Here is a 20,742-nt window from a genome sequence, read left to right as displayed (position 1 = left end):
GAGAGAGAGAGTGGTCATTCAACAGTGTAACTAATTATTACTGAATATTACTGACTTATTACAGATTATTAAACATTTATATTGTCTCCGTAACTGTATCTGTATCTATATGTTTATGTATTTTCTGTAATATGCTTTAGCAACAGTGTATTGTATTACATTCATGCCAATAAAGCACTGCTGAACTGAACTGAACTGAGAGAGAAAGTGTGTGAGAGAGATTCAGAAAGAGAGAGAGAGTGTGTGTGTGTGTGCGTGAGAGAGAGATAGTGTGTTTGTGAGAGAGTGTGTGTGTGTGTGTGAGAGAGAGAGAGAGTGAGAGTGTGAGAGAGAGAGAGAGAGAGAGAGAGAGAGAAAGAAAAAGAGAGACTGTGTGTGTGTGTGTGAGAGAGAGAGTGTGAGTATGTGTGTGTGTGTGTGTGTGTGTGTGTGTGAGAGAGAGAGAGAGAGAGAGAGAGAGAGAGAGAGAGAGAGAGAGAAATCATGTTGCTTTGATAGAGATTATTTGAGGAAATAGGATTATGCGTCTGGCAGTTTAGTGTTTTATTATGCAAGAGCAGAGCTAATTTATCTCTCTCTCTCTCTCTCTTCCTCTCTTTCTCTCTCCCTCTCTCCCACACCCCCGCTCTCTTGTTCGACAGTATGTTCTGTGATCCAACATGTCAAGTGTGTGTAACAGCGTTTTCATAATGTGTTAAAAGGAAAAGGGATATTTTGTGTGTGTGTGTGTGTGTGTGTGTGTGTGTGTTAACAGATGCTTAGACAGCCATCTGTGGAGTGAAATCTCTTAATCACATATAATTCTATTGAGCTCAGAGCCCAAGCTTAATACTGCAGCCCCACCGTTCTCACTCAGAGAGCGAGAGAGAGAGAGAGAGAGAGAGAGAGAGGGAGAGAGAGAGAGAGAGAGAGAGAGAGAGAGAGAGAGAGAGAGAGAGAGAGATGCAGTTAAGTGATATCATGCCAGCGTTAGAGATGATAATATCGATGAGCATGAAAAAATAGAATAGAAAATAGAGAGAGTTCTGGAGCAAATCTTTCCTAAATTAGCAAATGCTTGCAGTGTGTGATATAGTGCAGTTAGCCTCGGATCTCTCTCTGTGTGGTGGCAGTGTTTGTGTAGTTTGGCATTGATAGCCTACATTTAAAATTACAGTTGTTAATTTTGTGTTAAAAATAGGTACTTAAAAACATCAATAATATATAAATACGTAAATAAATAGCTGGCATTTATTTAGTTTTGGGCCACTGCACTGAAAAACAATTCAGAGAATAAAGTCAGAATAACTCTGAGATTAAAGTATCTTTTGCTGCAGGTATACTAAGGTTGACACAGCCTTTTGCAGTGTAACTGAGGAATGCAGTGTGTTGCTACTCAGTCCTCTGCCACATCAGGACCAGATTGTTATTAATATTTGAGCTGGGTGTGTAGTTTCACAGGAGACAAACAGAATGATGATCTAGAGGGAGAGGAGCTGTGGCGTGTGAGGCTCCAATGCTTTCGACTTATGGACTTGTACAATACACTACAGCCACATGCATTGCTGTCAGTTGTGAAACACTGACGGGGGTATTTCTATGAAGATTATGAGTGCATCACTGAACACGTGTCCATTAAGTAGCTGAGGACACTAACTATAAGGGGTGTTTACAAACTTTTAGTGTCAAAATACTGAAGAAGGTTGAAGACAGGATAAGGTAGCATTGCTTACCAGCTGGCATCTTTTGTACTTTTCTTTTACAAATAGCAGTTTAAATAATATTCTGACTTAATTCTCAGAATTATTCCAACTTTATTCTCAGAATTTTCAGGAGAGAGGGAGAGAGAGGAAGAGAAACAGAAAGACAGAATGAAAAAGAGAGAGAGAGAGAAAGAAAGAGAAAGAAAGGGGGCGTTCCTCAGCACAGAAATGAACACACTTGTATTACAGCATACGAAATTTCACGTTTAGTTCTTTAATCCACCTCTCCCGATTTAGAGAAAGATAAAAAAAGAAGGAGGACATAACATTTTGGACAGACACTAGCCCAGACAGACACTAGTGTGTGTGTGTTTGAGAAAGAGAGAGAGAGAGTGTGTGTGACTCTCACTTCCGTGTATCCCTCCGACGTAGCTCGGAGTAAAACAGGAAGCGCTAATCTGAAGGGTTAATCTCCGCGCATCCACAGGTATTTACTGCACATTTATTCCCTTTTAACACTCACACAGGGTACTTGCTCTATTTATATCGACTATTAACAACAACACCAACCTCTAAATGCGTTTAAAAAGCCGCGAAGTATATATTAGTAGCCGTTAGCTATGGTTAGTCACTGTGTGTCAGAATGCAGCTCCCTCCGCCGCAGTAATCTTTGACTTCTTGTTGTTTGTAGTAGTTTGTCATTGTTTACGGCTTATATTCACTTAAATGAATCACTTTTATGCGTTTCAGAGCTTCCGAGGGAGCAGAAAACAACATTTGAAGGGTCCCTGTGCTTCGGGTGAATCTAATAAAGGCTGATAAACGGTGAACAATATGCTGAAACTGTAATAAGAAAAAAACAAAAAAGAAGGTCCTGCAGAAAACAGATCCTGTCGCAGAAATAAAAGGGAAACAGAATATCAACGGATCTACGCTTTAAACTGCTATTTGTAAAAGAAAAGTACAAAAGATGCCAGCTGGTAAGCAATGCTACCTTATTCTGTCTTCAACCTTCTTCAGTATTTTGACACTAAAAGTTTGTAAACACCCCTTATAGTTAGTGTCCTCAGCTACTTAATGGACACAGGTGTTCAGTGATGCACTCATAATCTTCATAGAAATGCATGCATTGAAATGGGACTGTGGGCTGAATGTTCTGTAATGTCCCTTTTCTTTTCAGAAGAAATGTTAGCTGAAGAGCTGTCCACATACTTTAGGTCAAATAGTTCTCATCTCTTAACATGAGCTCAACAGCTGTTTTGCTTCAGTTTATTCACCCAGACTCCATTGAGAGAGACTCGCTAGGTTTTTAAGGGTTAAAAATGTCCATAAATGAAAACTGACTTTAACTTTTATCATATTATTCCAAATCTAATTGACAAAATAATATATATAATATCCCTGGCCCTTAATCTCAGGAGCCCAGGAGCTGACAAAACAGATCTGCCTCATTCAGCAAATACTCAGACCTTCTCTGGTTTTGCAGTTCTGAAATTTAGTTTTCAATGACTGGGGAAAAAAAAAATATAATTACTCTCAGAGTGCACAGTTTCCTCATGTGGGTTCAGTCTGAATCACAGATGCATATGTTGTGCTTGTTTTTATATAACATTAAGGCCACCTCCATGCCTTTTCACTCATTTTCCTATTGATCAGCTCCACTGACCTTCGCACTTTGTACATCTACAATTGCAGAGTGTATTTCTCAGTTGCTTTCTGTTGTTGTTTTACCCTGTTCTTCAATGGTCAGGACCCACATAGGATCAACACATGCATTATTATTTGCGTGGTGTATCACACTGACTACTGCAACGACACTGACATGGTGGTGGTGTGTTAGTGTGTGTTGTGCTGGTGCGAGTGGATCAGACACAGCAGTGTTGCTGGAGTTTTTAAACCCTTCAGTGTCACTGCTGGATTGAGAACAGTCCACTGACCAAAAACATCCAGCCGACAGCGTCCTGTGTCACTGATGAAGGACTAGAGGACGACCAACACACACTGTGCAGTGACAAATGAGTTACTGTCTCTGACTTTACATCTACAAGGTGGACCAACGAGGGAGGAGTGGACAGTGAGTGGACACAGGGTTTAAAAACTCCAGCAGCACTGCTGTGTCTGATCCACTCATACCAGCACAACACTCGCTACCAGAGGGGTGCACTTCATCTGTTTCACTCTATTCCTATCCTCTCTGTTCTGCTCTATTTCTTTTGTTCATGGCACTTCCACTCCCTCGGTGCTCCAGTTCCCTCTTTGAAACTCGGTGCTATAAAATCAGTCTATTTTAGGACAGTGCTGTTAAACAGCGCCTGGCTGTTTTTGCTCTTAACAATTTAAGTACATATTCCCTTCCCTTTTTCTTATTATTCAGTGATCTGTGTTCATGAGTCAAAAATGAATCCTAAAAGGATGCCTCCTGTATGACTTCCACTGGAGCTTATATTAACTGGAATGGCCAACTGGGAAGAGGCCCCAAGGTAGACCCAGGACATGCTGGACCCATTATATCTCCCAGCTGGCCTGGGAATGCCTGGGGATCCCCTGGGTGGAGCTAGGGGAAACCGTGGAGGACAGAAACCCCTGGCTTTTTGTTTTTGCTCTCCCTGTTTCCAGCGCGACCCTCAGGCCATAGTTTGTCCTTTTCATATATTTTCTGGTTGGTCTGAGAGCACTGTAGCACATCTACAGCATTCGAGTGGCAGCTGTTTGAGAGAATGTGTTTATTTCGGACTATTTGCCTCTCATGTTCCTTTGTGTTTTCCCTGCTGTAACACTCCTGACTCATCTCACAGAGGGTCGGCTAATTAGTTCTGCATGAGTCAGAGGCTTCGGAAAAGTGCAAACAGAGAAAGTGCTGCAGAAAAAAAGAGGCTGAGAACTTCAGGCCAGTGTGGTCAGTTTATCACTGCAGTAACGCATATTAATAACATGGAAATCTTCTAGGACTAGTTGGAATAACGTCAGGTAGGTGCACGTGAACCTAATCATCACCACGTCCAATGCCAAGGATGGGCCAGAGGGGTGTAATATAGGGACACGATCATCCGAATATTTTTGTTTCCGATACGATACATAAACTTTGCGTATCGGTCGATATCTCAAACTGATCCAATACCACTGCTGAATTAATAAACCATATACCTCACCTTTTGGGAGAATCTTGAGGCATAAGGCTTGACTTAAACATTACTAACAAAAATAAATAATAAATAAGAAAATCAAAATATAACAAATGAACTGAAATGCTATTTATTTGTCTCTAAAAATAAACTGTATCAGTCAAAAATGAAAATAAGTAGATTCATTTTGTCGAACACACAAACAGTAATCAAACGTATTTTTAAATATTAAGTGTAAACAGAAATACAAAATAAAATGTAGCAGCTGAACCTGAGAGTACTTTGCTCAAATACGGTCAGTGATCAGACAGCGTGAACATGCAAACATTTAGTGCAATTCAAAATTGAAATTACCATGTAGCAGCTGAAAAAGAAAAAAAATAAGTAGCTTAAATAACTTTTTAAGTTATTTTAAGTGAATGGATCCGTCCCACGCCTGATCCGGCTAATTTTGTTAATATCGAGACCGATATCCAATTTTTTTCAGATCGGTGCGTCCCCAGAGTAAAGCACACAGCACTGGGCTGTGGAACAGTGGAATGTGTGTTCTCTGCCATGATGCACCTCCATTGAGTACCTTTAGAACAGATTATAGTGGTGTTTGTGATTCATATCATTCAATAATCAGTACCTGACCTCACTGATGTTTCTGTCTGAATGCCATCAAATCCTTACAGCAATGATCCAGCAATTGATGCAGAGTAGAGTCTGTTACTGCAGAAATTAGAAATTCTTTCTGTAATATTTATCACAGCAGGTGCACTGTCACTCTGGACCAGTGTGTTTATTATCACCCGGTTTGTGTTTGTATTCCATTGTTTGACGTCCACACAGAGTGCACCTTATTTACACAGGGACCTGTAACACAACCTTCCCCCATCTTTGCTTTATCGCGTATAATGACAATAAAGTCTCTGTCATCTCTTCTCTCTTATTAATGTAGGTATCCACAAAGATTTGGACACACACACACACACAGAGCACTTTGAGATGCTAATGTCTGTAGTGGTGAAGATGGATGGTCTTGCTCCAGAAGTTTGATCTTCTGTTGGCTTTGAATTTTAATCTGTATGTGCGTGTGGGAAAGAGAAAGCAACAGAAAGAGCTTGATCTTAGGTGTGTGTGTGTGTGTGTGTGTGTGTGTGTGTGTGTGTTGATGTCGATGGTGATCTCTGATTTGTGTCGACGTTCCTTTGTCTCTCCTTGACGTCGTCTCATTGATATGAGTTATGGAAAACTCGCTGTAAAGATTTGGAGGAAAAATAACATCAAAGCTGTGTGTGTGTTTCAAAATGAATGGTTTGTGTTACATTAATAACACAGCTGCAGCAGCTGGGCTCTGTCAGAAGAGACTGAGAACCACTGGCCAATGTCTGTTATGTGGAGCAGTGGAACCGGGTTCAAAACCCGGATCAAAACCCAACCATCTGACTAATGTTTGAGGCACTGAATGCAATCAGATTCTCACAGGAATGTTCCAGACTGTTTCTGCAGTAAAAAAGAAATGACCCTGAGTGCAGTTTGCCTTTTGGATTCTCCTAGAGGGAACCACAGATAGACACACACACACCTTTCTGCCAGAATCGATCTTGCTGTAAACGTGCTGATGTTCAGGTGTGTGCTGTGAGCATTTAATAGCATTCAGCCACATTTCTGAGGTGAGATACTAATGCTGAGTGCTCCCAAGAGTATGACTTCACATTGACTTCACGTTTAGCTTCATGTGCAGCTGCTCCTAATCGCCCCATGTTATTGCATACTTTTCTATAGTAAATGTAGACACTGTGTGTGTGCTGTTTATCACAGCAGCTCTGTACATTAGTCTCAGGCACTGTGTTCCATGGGGCAGGGGCAGTGGTGCATTGAGCTGTAGGCTGATCCTTTAGTTTTCATGCTTGTGTCAGAGCAGAGAGAGAGAGAGCGAGAGAGGTAGAGGGAATAGAAGACAGAAGACCTGCAAGGTCAAAGAGAAAGGAGGGGAAGAGGTGTGTAGGGGAGAGAGAGAGAGTGAGAGACAGACAGAGAGAGAGAGAGAGGCCAATAGACACATGCGACTATGGACTCAGAAGGCTCCAATGCTGGTAAGCCTTTGTGGTTTATTCAAATTATAATGGGGCTGTTTCCATTATTCTGCCCACCATAGCCTTTTCCTGTGAATTCAGTTTTAGTTACATTTATTTTCATATGTAATTTATTTTGTTTATTATTAATTATTTTTTCTAGCTTTCTTTCATTCATTTCCTTCTTCATCTCTCTCTCTCTCTCTCTCTCTCTCTCTCTCTCTCTCTCTCTCTCTCTCTCTCTCTCTCTCTCTCTGAAGTAAGCCACAAAGGCAGGAATAGCTTTAATAGCTTAATTTAGTTCAAGCTTGTTTTGATTGGTCTAAGTTTCTCAGTCCTTGTGCTTGGTTGGTGGGTGGTGACTGTGACACTGTGCTCTGATTGGTCGATAAATCTGTCAGTCTGCCTGTCAGTGGGAGAGCATGTGAGTGAGTGGTGATGCAGCTGAATATTGCACTGGTCTATCAGAGGTCATTTACTTTTACATAACATTTACCTGCTTTTGTCTCTCTCTCTCTCTCTCTCTCTCTCTCTCTCTCTCTCTCTCTCTCTCTCTCTATCTCTCTCTCTCTATCTCTCTCTGTGTATGTGTGTGTGTGTATATATATATATATATATATTGTTATTTTCTTTTCGTCCTTTTCATCTATTCAAGGCAGTAGAGAGGAGCTCAGGCCGTGTCCCAAATAGCACCATACTTCCTACATAATGCACATCACAGATAAAACCGCACACATTCAGTAATTAGGCACAAATTTGATGGAGAATCATACATTTTATAGCTGACTAAAAATATTTTTATTATATGACATTATCCTCTAAGGACAGCACGGTGGAGCAGCAGGTGGTGTCTCTGTCACAGCTCCAGGGTCCTGGAGGTTGTGGGTTCGAGTCCCGCTCCGGGTGACTGTCTGTGAGGAGTGTGGTGTGTTCTCCCTGTGTCTGTATGGGTTTCCTCCGGGTGACTGTCTGTGAGGAGTGTGGTGTGTTCTCCCTGTGTCTGTATGGGTTTCCTCCGGGTGACTGTGTGTGAGGAGTGTGGTGTGTTCTCCCTATGTCTGCGTGGGTTTCCTCCGGGTGACTGTCTGTGAGGAGTGTGGTGTGTTCTCCCTGTGTCTGTGTGGGTTTCCTCCGGGTGACTGTGTGTGAGGAGTGTGGTGTGTTCTCCCTGTGTCTGTGTGGGTTTCCTCCGGGTGACTGTGTGTGAGGAGTGTGGTGTGGTCTCCCTGTGTCTGTGTGGGTTTCCTCCTGGTGACTGTTTGTGAGGAGTGTGGTGTGTTCTCCCTGTGTTTGCATGGGTTTCCTCCGGATGCTTCGGTTTCCTCCCACACTCCAAAAACACACGTTGGTAGGTGTATTGCAGACTCAAAAGTGTCTGTAGGTGTGAGTGTGTGTGTGTGAAGGACTGGCACCCCCTCCAAGGTGTGTTCCCACCTTGCGCCCAATGATTCCAGCTAGGCTCCAGATCCACCTCCGCCCAGAACTGGATAAGGATTACAGATAATGAATGAATGAATGTCCAGACGCCAGTTGCTTTAAGCTGCTGCTGTTGTGGACTCTGTGTGGAATAATGAAATGGGACACTCTAGAGCAGCTGCACATGAGCCTGAGGTCAGAATGCACACTAACATCTTGTTCACTGCTGGCTGATGGATCCTCTTAATTGAATCATACTGGTGAACACAGGTATACACATGCGTACACACACACATACAGCTGGCAGTTGGCTGGGAAACACTTTCCGCCTGATTGTTTTGTAGTTACAGGTGTTGTCAGAGGAAGCTGTGCTGTGATTGGCCCGTTGGGCTGTTAGGTAGGAGGGGCTTATACAGGTGTGCTGCTCTCTCAATTTCTCAGGTGCTTGTCTCTCTCTCTCTCTCTCTCTGTCTCTCTCTCTCTCTCCCCCCGTCTCTCTCGCTCTCTTATCGGAGCTTGTGTGTGTTGTTTTTGTGGCTGCGGTCAGAAGTCATGATGAGGAGGTACCGACAGGTTCCACGCTCTGAGGCAGACGGAACCTTCAGATACAGACAGAACCGGCAGAGAGACTCAGTTCTCAACACTCTGGGTACTGTGTGTGTGTGTGTGTGTGTGTGTGTGTGTGTGTGTGTAGGACACATCTTCAAAATTCAGTCTTAGAACTTGGTTTAACGCGCTCTGTTTCTTAAGTCCATTCCGTGTGGAGATGTGGGCTCTGGGTGAACAGGTTGTGTTTAGTCTGTTTACAAAGAGCAGTAGCTTCTGTGTTTGGTCTGGACATGATTTTATTCCCAGTGCAGGGTGTCGTCTTTTCAGCTCCACATTCTTTCAGACCCCTATTTTGATTGGGTTCTCTGATTGTGGATGGAAACAAACAGCGGTAGATGTTCTCAGTTCTGAAGTGAGAATGGAGCTTGGTTCACTCCTCTCTCTCAGTGATGAAAGCTTTAAGTGGCGTTTGTCTGATGGGGGCAGGTCTGGGGAGACGCCAGGGACGTGTGCAGCTTTCATGGGCCTGTTTCACTGTATGTTTTAATAACTGTAGATGAGGAAACTTACTGTCCTTTTTCCATTCTTTTTTTTTCTTTATGGAAGTGGGTTATCTTTTATAAATCGGATCTGTCTTAAACATTTGTACATAATATTGTAAATAATGCATTGCCCATGCTTCTCTCTCTCTCTCTCTCTCTCTCTCTCTCTCTCTCTCTCTCTCTCTCTTGCTCTCGTCTATCTGTCTATCTCTCTTTCTCTCTCTCAGTAAGGGTATCGGATGCTTGATAATGGTCAAACTATTTCCACTTCTCACTTTACACACACACACACACACACACACACACACACACACACACAGGGAGGGAGAAGTGAATGGGTTTAATTAGGCTCATGAGGAGGAGCTGAGAGAGAGACAGAGAGAGAGAGATGTTTAATATGAGAAGAGTGCTGGCTGCTGTGATACTCTCAGATTTCTTCAGTCTTTTAATTATTAAGCAGTCATTCAAACAGAGCCACACACACACACACACACGAATAATCATCTCAGTAACCGCTGCTGATGAAGGGTGTGATTGCTCTCCTGGTGATATGTCCGGCCATCATCCAGACGGCTGCAGAGGCCCACTCAAGGTCAACAGCTTTCCGCTGCAGTTGTGTGTGACCTTTGTTTGTTTGTTTGTTTGTTTGTTGATATATCTATTGGCCAAAGTGTGTGTACACAACTCATACTACATTTTATCTAAATCCCCAGGGTGTTAAGAAGGAGGTTTTGTCCTTTGCGTATGCTGCTGTTATGAAGGGCTTTACAGCCCTGTAGCAGCGTGCTGTGTATGACATTCAGCGTGTGTGTGTGTGTGTGTGTGTGGCTGCTCTAGAGCGCCCCATTTGTTTTTTGAGGTTTTCAGTGCAGATTATGCACAATGTCTAAATTTTTGTCCTTCCTCCACCACACACACATCCACTTGACTCCTCCTTCGGCAGAGGTTAATGGCAGCTACAGTGTTTCATGCATTATTTACATTTTAAAGCTCTCCTGTTGAATATTCATGCACATGTTTAATATGCGTGCTTGTACTTAATTTGCATATCCATATGTTCACTGTGACGCTGAGCTGTCGGTGGCGAGGGTGATCCTGTTGGGAACCGGACACAGACTTAATGTTAATATGACGAGCTACATGAACCAGAAAATTCAGTCTTGTGTGAACGGCTCGTGGAGGGCGTGGGTTTGTTTGTGTTTATTTTATTTTTGTGTTGAAGCGTGATTCTCTTTGGGAACGTTTTGTTCTTTTCTGATCAACTTTGGTCAAATCAGTTTTATTTTTATTTTGATGAATTTTGTAATTGTGATTTATTCGTTCCCATCTTGCTTTGTTTTGTGTGACGTGGTAGTTGTAATTTAAAATGTAAACATTTTCTTTTCTTGTTTTATGGTCACTGTTCAACAAAAAATGAAGCAGTTTGAAAACAGAGCACAGAAGAGTTTATTGGGCGCTGCATTCGTTCTGAGCTCCATCAGGAAAAAGCTGCAGAAGACAGTGATGGGTTTGTTCTGTTCTTGAGGATAATATTGTGTCCAAAAGAACGTGTGATTTTTAAAAAAAAATATATTTTATATTCATACTTCTGCTTGCTGTATTATATTAGGGCTGTCGCGGTGAAAGAATTCCCAGTGCGGTTGTTTAACAGGGTTCAACCCTGCGATGTGTGATACTACTGTCCCAAATTACTCAATTCATCCTGATTCTAGAGCTACACTCCTCACTGTCACCTGGGACTGGCCCGAACTGTTCCTTTTGAAGCTGCTCCATGACTCGTAGCTGGAGGCAGTTGGGTTTTGGTAGTTGAATTATAGGAAGCTAGATGAGACACATTCGGATTTCCGTTTCACAGTGGATTTTCTGGCACAGGTTTTGCACATTGCCTCATCTGAATCACCTGTTTCTCACTTTTCAACACACCTGGTTTAAAGCTGAATGCTCATAAACTGTCCCAAAAGTTGCAGTTGGTTTTGGGGTTGGTTTGCTGCCATTGCGTCCATTTTATAAAACGAAGACACTCAGCCATTCAGATGTCAACAGTTGGGAAAAATTACACTCCTAACCTATGTTTTTTTTTAAACACATTTAACATTCATTACACACACACACACGCACACACTCCAAAGTGTAAAACAAGAAAGACCATGTAATGAAAGGGAAAACATGTACACACTGCGGTGGTGATGGTGCCATTACATTAGAGTATTGTGGTTAATGTGACAGCCCTAGTTTATGTTTTATTTTATATTCTGTATTTGGTTCTATATTCCGTTCTGTATTTGTTGTCTTTATCTTATTTTCTATTTTACTCTTTTGATATGGAACAGCTACTGAACACCTTGAATTTCCTTCTGGGATCAATACAGTATCTATCTATCGATCGATGGTGATTTTGATGTTGGAGATTGTGATTGTAACGTATTAATACTTCATTTTTATTTGTTTATTATTTTTCCATGAAGTGACATTTGTCATTTTTAATTCTACACAAGTTACAATAAAATGACAATATTTTTATGTTTCACAAAAATGAAACCCACCTGCTTCACCACTGGAGGCGTCCTGAATCTTAACTGATGCTCCTTTAAAGCTCCCTCGAGTGGTAACCCCCGTTTTACGTTGTTAACGTGTCCGTGTGCTGTTTTTAAGCTAGACCCTGAAATGCATATTTTTTTTTGCTGTTTAAAATAAATCACCTGCATTTGGGAAGTAAAGTGTGACCCTCTGCAAGACAATCCATCAGTGTCTGTAACTTCAGTATCTGCAGGTGTGTGTGTGTGTGTTAAAAACTCTCTGCAGGTGTGTGTGTGTGTGTGTTAAAAACTCTCTGCCGGTGTGTGTGTGTGTGTGTGTGTGTGTGTGTGTGTTAAAAACTCTCTCTCTCTCTCTCTGTGTGTGTGTGTGTGTGTGTGTGTGTGTGTTTTAAATTATCTCTCTCTCTCTGCAGGTGTGTGTGGATGCTGTGGGCGATGTCGACCTCGCTACAAACGTTTGGTGGATAACATCTTCCCTGAGGACCCGAAGGTAGGGGGACACACACTTCCTCAGGGTTCTTTAAAAAAAATTAATAAAATTGTGAGAGGAATGTCATAAATAGAATCTCTCTCTCTCTCTCTCTCTCTCTCTCTCTCTCTCTCTCTCTCTCTCTCTCTCTCTCTCTCTCTCTGATTGCTCAGGGGAGTGATATGTTACTCATTAAGTAAATTAGCAGCTTGAGAGAGAGCTTTAGGTGGGGTGTGCTCCGGGGGGATTATGAGTTAAATCCGCTCTCGCTGGCTTTCACCATTAGAAACTATACAACTGCAGCAGTAGGTATAACATTATAGAGCTATAACTGTACAACTGTTCCATCGGAGCTTACAGTAATGGTACAGTAATGTATTATTATTATTATATCACTCCTGTTCTTCAGCAGCTCCACTGGCTTCACGTCGAGGCTAGGATTAATAACGAGTTCAGCTTATAAAAAATGAAAAAAATGTTTTTAGCAGTGATCTGAAGGAAGATAAAGTTGAACAGTTGTGAAGAAGAGGAGGAAGAGAGTTCCAAAATGTAGGGGCAGCAGCACTGAAAGATCGGCCACGCGGGGTAGAACGTTCAGATGGGGGGACAGTAAGGAAACAGAGCTGGAGGAGGGGAGACATTCAAAGAATTTCAGAATTCTTCTTCATACCTGTGTGTCTCTCTGACCTCATTTCTCTGTCTCTCGCTTATCCTCAGATCCTCTAACTGCAGTCTTCTTACTGCTCCATCAGCTTGACTCTGCTGTGGGTGGCAGATATTTCAGTGCTGCTCCCTCCAAACTTTCTCGTGCTTCAAATCTTGGCTCAAAACTTTCCTTTTTTTTATTCTTTGCATTCTTTATTCTTTGTCCTTTTTATTTTTTAAATAATGTATTATTTATCCTTGGGTTTGTGAAAATCACAATTTAAATTGCGTAGAACCCTACTGCTTTTGTAAGGATTTTTCTTATGTTTTTTTTCCTCCTGATAATGTGGAGGAGGGCCGTAGGTCGTACAGACACCAGACTCGGAGAGTAGATGTAGTTTGTGCATCGTTGTTGTTGTTGTTGTTATTTTTGTTATCTTCTTTACCTTCTTTTCCTGTTCTCTCTTCAGGACGGATTGGTGAAGTCAGATATGGAGAAGTTGACTTTTTTTGCCGTCTCTGCTCCAGAGAAGCTGGACCGGATCGGGGAATATCTCGCAGAGCGTCTCACTAGAGACGTGGTGCGGCATCGTTATGGGTGAGAGACTCAGAATAAAGTTCCTGTGCTGCCTTATAGAACTCTTTTCTAAAAGGTGCTGTATAGAACCGTCTATAGCACGTTCTCCATCAATCTGAAGAACCCTTCATGATGGAAAGTTCTTCAAGTGTTCAGGGTTCTATAGAGAACAGTTTCCTTTAATAAAGAACCATCGTTTTAATGTGTATTACACTTGGGGAAATGGAATAGAGAAGGCTCAGATAAAGTAAGTAGATACAGCCAAAATTTATATCACAATATATTTCTTTGTTTCTGTCGATACGATATAATTCCGATATCGATGTGAACAATAGAAAAGTCACTGAAAAATTGTTTAAATTCAAAAGGAAAACTTGAACTGACAATAGCGCCCTCTAATGGCCGTCTGTCAGTGACAGATGCTGTAAATAATGTGTTCCATTCATTCATTCATTATCTGTAACTGTTTATCCAGTTCATGGTCATGGTGGGTCCAGAGCCTACCTGGAATCATTGGGCGCAAGGCGGGAATACACCCTGGAGGGGGCGCCAGTCCTTTACAGGGCAACACAGACACACACACATTCACTCACACTTACGGACACTTTTTGTGTCGCCAATCCACCTACCAACGTGTGTTTTTGGACTGTGGGAGGAAACCAGAGCACCCGGCGGAAACCCACGCGGACACGGGGAGAACACACCAACTCCTCACAGACAGTCACCCGGAGCGGGAATCGAACCCACAACCTCCAGGCCCCTGGAGCTGTGTGACTACGACACTACCTGCTGCACCACTGTGCCACCCTAATGTGTTCCAAAATACTGGAAATGATATGAAAAATCATATTATTGTTATTGAAACATTTTATATTGCAATATTTATTGATATTGAATAATTGTCCAGCCCTAAGTATACGCATAACAAAGTCTGGGTATCTTCCAGAATCTCCTTTAATAGACAGTTGGATAGATTTAGGTTTGAAATATAAATCATGGAAAGAAAATTGCGTTTTTACTCTGTTTACAAATGAATATATTTGTCAAGCTTTGGTCAAAGTGGGTTGCTTTTGTAAAATCCTTACATCCAAACTTAGGGAGAATACCAAACGATTCAATGTTTAAGGTATATTCAGTAGTTTATCTGCGGTGTCAACAACTGGAGGAAAAGGGCTATAATAAGACTGTCATATTCTTCTGCATTTATCCACATAAATGTCTCCACATTCACAGCAAATTCACCAGAGTGAAATCAACACTATTAGTGTTAAAATAACACCGAGCATGTTGATGTTTTTACACTCTGTTGATTTAACGTTGATGGGTTTGCCGTGTGTGATGCAGAGAAAGGAGCCATGGGTAAGTGTTGCATGCTGATGTTTGCGGACACGCTCCAACTCTCAGCTCTGCGAATCGGTGTCAGGTAAATGTTACACTCTTAAAAATAAAGTTTTTTTAAAGGGTTCTTTTAGTTTCATAAAAAAAAAACATTTTTGCTGATTCCTTCAAATGGGTAAAGTACTTTAAGATTGAGGCATGTATTTTTAAACCTTTACAAAGTTCTTCACACTCTCATATCTCTTAAACAAACACAGTTCTTTATGGAACCAAATGTGGTTCTTCTGTGGCATTGCTCAAAGAACTCTTTATAGCACCTTTATTTTTAAGAGTGTGTAAACATCCGCCTGTGACACTGTCACAGACGTATAAACCAGCATATTTATGGGAAAAAGTGTGTGTGTGTGTGTGCAGATATGTGGTGATTGCGATGGAGGCCCTGGATCAGCTGCTGATGGCATGTCACTCTCAGAGCATTAAACCCTTTGTGGAGAGTTTCCTTCACATGGTGGCAAAACTTCTGGAGTCAAAAGAACCGGATTTACAAGTTCTTGGCACCAACTCTGTAAGTGTGTGATCAGAAGTTTGTGGACACCTGCTTGTCTGACATTTCCTTTTATCTGCAGTAAAAGTCTCTGCTCTTGTGGGAAGGGTGTAGACTGGGTTTAGTGGAACGTATCTGTGAAGGCCTAACTGCATTCATCCACATTTACCTTAGCGAGGCCAGCCACTGCTGTTGGATAGTTAGTTCTTGATCATAAACGGTGTTCCAGCGCTCCTGAGACTTCTGCGTGAAACAGGACTATTGGGTGGGAAATGGCATGGGCGGGACATGATTTTATCCATCAAGATTTCATTGGATGGTGAATAGTTAGCCTCATTTTTCTGAACTTATTATTTTAAAATCCAATCAAAAAAAGTTTAAATTTTTTTTACATTTTAACTATCTCTGATACGTTTTAAGGTTAAGGTTAAGTTTAATTTTACTTGTACTCATTCCAGACAAGACACCATCAGTGTATCTATCAAATAAGTGTTTGATTTACTTCCATTTTACATTCTGTGACATTCTTCAATCAGTCAAACATACACGATGTAGACAAAAATATATGGACGGATCGCTTAATTGAAATGAATTGAATTATGTGTTTCGTTCTGTCTCATTGCTGCATAGCCATGCATCTGGCTTTACAAACATTTTTGATAGAATGGGTCACAGCAGATGCCTCACTGAGTTGTGCAGTTGTACTGTAGTTTGATGCTACAACAGTTGCAACAATCAATTTAGGAAATATATTCTCCCCTTGATGTTCTGCGGTCAGATGTGAGTGGTATTTTTGAACAGTTTAAGCATTTAGGAACCACAGCAACTCGGCCACAAACTGGCAGACCAAGTAAAGGTACAGAGCCAGGGTCACCAAATGCTGCGGTCCACAGTGCATCAAAGTTAGAGAGAGAGAGAATTCTGAGCTACTGTTTTTAACCTTCAGATTGTGTATTCTTTGTCAGTTTATAGTGATCTGTGCATGAAGTGATGTAGTGATATAGTGATGAAGTGCTGTCTCTGGATATGAGACATACTGCATGATTAGAGAGAGAGAGAGAGAAGCAAGAAAAGGTAAGGGAAGGGCTAATGGAATTAGCTAAGCTGTGGGTGGAGAGTGTGAAATGAACTGCTGTCACTTTTCTGACTCAGAAAACTCTTTTAGCATCTCTTTTTTACCATCTGTCTCTTTATTAATCAAGGAAGGAGGGAGCGAGAAAGAGAGAACCAGAGTAGATGGATCTGAATCTAAAGCTGGGGAGACACTGAGACCTGTTTAGGAAGTATGTGGGATAAAGAATTAATTGTCACTCTGTGAGCACAGGTCCTGAATTTGGATGATTCGTCCTGACCCTCAAAATCATCCCAAAAGTATTAGATGGAGCTGTAATCCAGAGAGCACTATTTTAACACAGATCAGTGCTGGGGGTCTTTATGCCCATCTAGACCAAGCTTATAGAGTTTATTATACACATGTTTACAGTGAGAGTTCATGTATGCCATGCACAAACATTTGGACAAGCAGACAATATAAGGTTTTGATATATTTCCGCAGTTAAGTATTGCATCATGTTACTTCTTAAGCCTGTGTAAAGGTGTGTTTGTGGTTTTTTACCTTTGTGCAGTTTGTGAAGTTTGCAAACATCGAGGAGGACACGCCGTCATATCATCGTCGTTACGATTTCTTCGTCTCTCAGTTCAGTGCAATGTGCCACTCCACACATGAAGACCCAGAGACACAAACCAGGTGTGTGTGTGTGTGAGAGAGCGAGAAATCATGAATGTTATAATCATTATTAAAAGACTATGAAAAGAAAATGCCATTACTGGAAAAATCCACTGATTTCCTTTCATGTTATTAAACAGATTTCTGCTGACACCTAGTGGCCAATGATTCTGTAATACTCAACATATTTTAAACATGGCCACCCCCATGTGTTTGACCCACTCTATGGAGAATAAACAGGTTCATTCAAGGGGTGCAAAGATGTTATATTTTTACATCTCTTTATAAAAAGCAGTGTAGAAATACACAATCTCTTTCTTGATTTTGGTGTACATACGATTGATTGTGAATTTAATTCTTCAGTGACTTGTAGTTAATGTAAAGCATAACTAAGAATCTATATATTTGTGTGTGTGTTTTCAGGATCCGTGTAGCTGGTATTAAAGGGCTACAGGGCGTTGTGAGGAAGACTGTAAATGATGAACTTCAGGCCATTATCTGGGAGCCTCAGCACATGGACAAACTCATCCCCTCAATGCTGTTTAACATGCAGGACAACGAAGAAACGGACAGGTATACAGACACACACACACACACACACACACACACACACACACACACACACAAGCACGCACAGATACAGATACAAACAGAGTGGCTTAAAGCCCCTAGCATTGTCAGTGGTTCCCACTGAGTGGTTATAATCTCTGTAGGAAAAATGGGACACTAAAGTAAGGTCTAGAACAGGATTTTTCTAACTTATTTTTTCAAGAGACCTATATTTTGTTAATTAATTTCTAACGTCTCCCAGGATCCCATTCCTCCCCTTGTCCCTACCACTGTACATCTCTGTTTTGCCTAGGGCCTGGGGGTCTGAGACCTTATTGGGAAATAAACTCACAAATGTCAGTATATTCCCCTTTAAAACTATGATAATATAGGTTTAATATAGTTTTAATATAATCATGAACTTATCTTCATAAGCATAAAACTGGCTTGATAGGTAGCTAATTAATTTCCAGTTCCACCTTAAATGGTTTTATTCTCATGCCTGAGGCTACTCCAACATTTAAGGTGGAAATAGAAGTTCTAAAGCTTCATGTTACAGAAGAGTTAGGAGTGGGTGATATAATATATTTTAATGATTATATGATTAATGAACACTTCTAAAAGTATTTGATGCCCTGAATTTACCTAAAGTCCAGAGCTGTCCTCTGCTGAGCTTCCTACAGAGCAGCGCTCGTCGCCTGGTAATAAAGCACTCTTCTTTTTTTAAATTTGTGTTCTGATGACGTACCAGGCTTTTGAAGGGTCATCTCCTTTTGTAGGGTACATTTTAACCACTACACCCTGGTTTGACGCACCCTTAAAGTTAGAACTGCAGCATCTGAGCTCCCTACACTGTTTGGGTTGCAGTGTAATGTAAAGCTTGCAAAAAGGGGGCATCGTCCAGGAACAGGCGGTAGTTTAAAACGGGGCCTCTCCATCTCAGAGATAGCTGTGAAAAGGAAGATGTAAACACATTGATCGGATTACTCACAAAATAATCTGATAACTGCACAAAATCAGATTAAGTGCATGTGAACACACTCTGTGTTTAAGGGGCAATGGAGCACCGTCCTGTATCTTCAGGAGGACATCAGTGTATGCCTTTACTAATGCTCTCACAGAGGCTGAATGCAGTGTAATTCTCACAGCTTTGTTCCATCAGCCTCTGTAAAGTCTTCCCAAGAAAAGTAGAGACGTGACTGCAGCAGTAGAGCAGGTGTTTTAGCAGGTGGCTGAAACACAGGAGGTGAAACCTGATAATGAAAAAGATGGTTAGTTATTGTGCTCTTCGCAAAAAGTGGATGTTTAATCATTGTGTTATTTTTTAATTTTTTATTTTTTTTTAAACCTTTTCAAAGCATTGGGCAAAAACATCCAGAGCCTCCTTTAATTCCCCCCTCCCTTCCTTGATCCCATCCCCTGAGTCTCATTTCACTGAGCTTCAGCACAGATTCACAGCTCAGGGTCGTGTTGTATTTTACTGCGCAGTGTACGTTCAGATCAGACTGGAAAAGTGGAAAGAATTAGATCACAAAAGACGAAGTGGGGAGGCAGGGAAGAGAGAAGGAAGATGAAGCGAGGAGGGCAGGGAAATTGGGAGTTTTAAAAAGAGAGAGAGACATACAGAGAAGAATGAAGGATGGCTAGAGACAGAAGGAGCAGGGGAGAGAGACTTTAAGATAAAGGGAGGGTAAGAGGACGACAGAAGGAGGCAGAGGGAAAGGGGATAGAGAGAAATTAGGGGATGGAGAGAAACAGAAAGAAACAAAGTGGAAGATGGAGAGAGAGGATGAGAGAGATACAGGTAAAAGGGATGGAGGGAAATGATACAGAGAGATGGGGAGGTGGGCGGAGTCAGACACAGAGGGTAAAAGGAGGGATTGTGCTGAGAAACAAACTCCTGATTAATGCCCATCGACAAAGAAAAGAAATTGGGATGGCAGATGTAAACATACTTTTGACCACAGAGTGTAAAAGCCCAAGCTGCACGTGAGCACATGCTCACGAAGAAGATGAAATTGTGTGTGTAATTATTATTATGTTCTGGCTCCTGTAGCTGTGCATTTTCACTGGTGAAGGGCATCGGAGTGTGTTAATTGCTTTTCAGGATGAACGTGAGCAGAATGTGTGTGTGTGTGTGTGTGCACTGACCATGTTTAATATAGAACACTATCTCATGAATTTTTCAACTTTCATCGATCTGTGCGGGGTTTGTGTTTGTAAGTTTTTATGTCTCTCTCTTTCTCTCTCAGGGCTGGAGGAGGAGGAGAGGAGAACCCGGCAGCTTTGGCTGAGAGCTGTTTTCGGGAATTGCTTGGTCGAGCAGCTTATGGGAACATGAACAATGCTGTCCGTCCTGTTCTGGTGTAAGTGCACACTAAAGTGTTCAGAAAAAAAGATCCCAAAACTTGTGTAACAAAGGATGTGGATCTCTACAGAACCATAAACATGTGAATGTTGTAACATTTTTACCAAGGTTCGCACCATTAGTTCAACCCTTGAATATTCACAGAAATGTGTGTTGTGCTAATATGAGAGGACACAGCAGCGCTGCTGGAGTTTTCCACCAAATACATCCAGCTAACAGCGTCCTGTGGGGAGCATCCAGTGACCACTGACAAAGCACCACAGAGTGAACAACACAAGCCGTGCAGTAATAAAGGGGTCTCTGAATTTACATCTACTAGTACGCCTGGCACATTAACTATTAATTTGGACGATATATTGTCCCAGAAATAATCGTGATGAACGATATTGTTGCCTTATTAAGACAAATTCCTCTGATACAATTATAAGTAATAAGTATAAATAATACGTTTAAATAACTTTTAATCATTGGAATAAACAAAATAATTAAATAAAAAATTACAAGCAATATACAAATTATTGCACAGTGGAGTCACAGGTAGTGTCTCTGTCACAGCTCCAGGGTCCTGGAGGTTGTGGGTTCGAGTCCCACTCCGGGTAACTGTCTATGAGGAGTATG

The 20,742-nt window shown here is 41.5% G+C and overlaps 1 protein-coding gene across 2 annotated transcripts in view; it reads left to right on the top strand.

The window, feature by feature from the left end:
* The first annotated feature begins 2,124 nt into the window (after positions 1–2,124).
* The window catches only part of LOC136678795 (protein EFR3 homolog A-like), a 40,929-nt gene continuing 22,311 nt past the window's right edge, over positions 2,125–20,742 (top strand). Inside the window, exons 1-8 of one of the 2 annotated variants that reach the window (XM_066656934.1) lie at positions 2,125–2,169; positions 2,433–2,662; positions 12,322–12,398; positions 13,493–13,620; positions 15,352–15,502; positions 17,107–17,228; positions 17,631–17,780; positions 20,009–20,122. In XM_066656934.1, coding sequence (XP_066513031.1) covers positions 2,653–2,662; positions 12,322–12,398; positions 13,493–13,620; positions 15,352–15,502; positions 17,107–17,228; positions 17,631–17,780; positions 20,009–20,122 — 752 coding nt within the window. In that variant the 5' untranslated portion in view covers positions 2,125–2,169; positions 2,433–2,652. Of the gene's footprint in view, positions 2,170–2,432; positions 2,663–8,810; positions 8,930–12,321; positions 12,399–13,492; positions 13,621–15,351; positions 15,503–17,106; positions 17,229–17,630; positions 17,781–20,008; positions 20,123–20,742 lie in introns of those variants that run through there. The other variant, XM_066656933.1, reaches the window with a different exon arrangement.

The sequence above is a fragment of the Hoplias malabaricus genome, chromosome Y (assembly GCF_029633855.1).
Source record: "Hoplias malabaricus isolate fHopMal1 chromosome Y, fHopMal1.hap1, whole genome shotgun sequence".
Lineage (NCBI taxonomy): Eukaryota > Metazoa > Chordata > Actinopteri > Characiformes > Erythrinidae > Hoplias > Hoplias malabaricus.
Note: the sequence above shows the minus strand (reverse complement) of the source record. Positions and strands in the feature narration are given on the sequence as shown.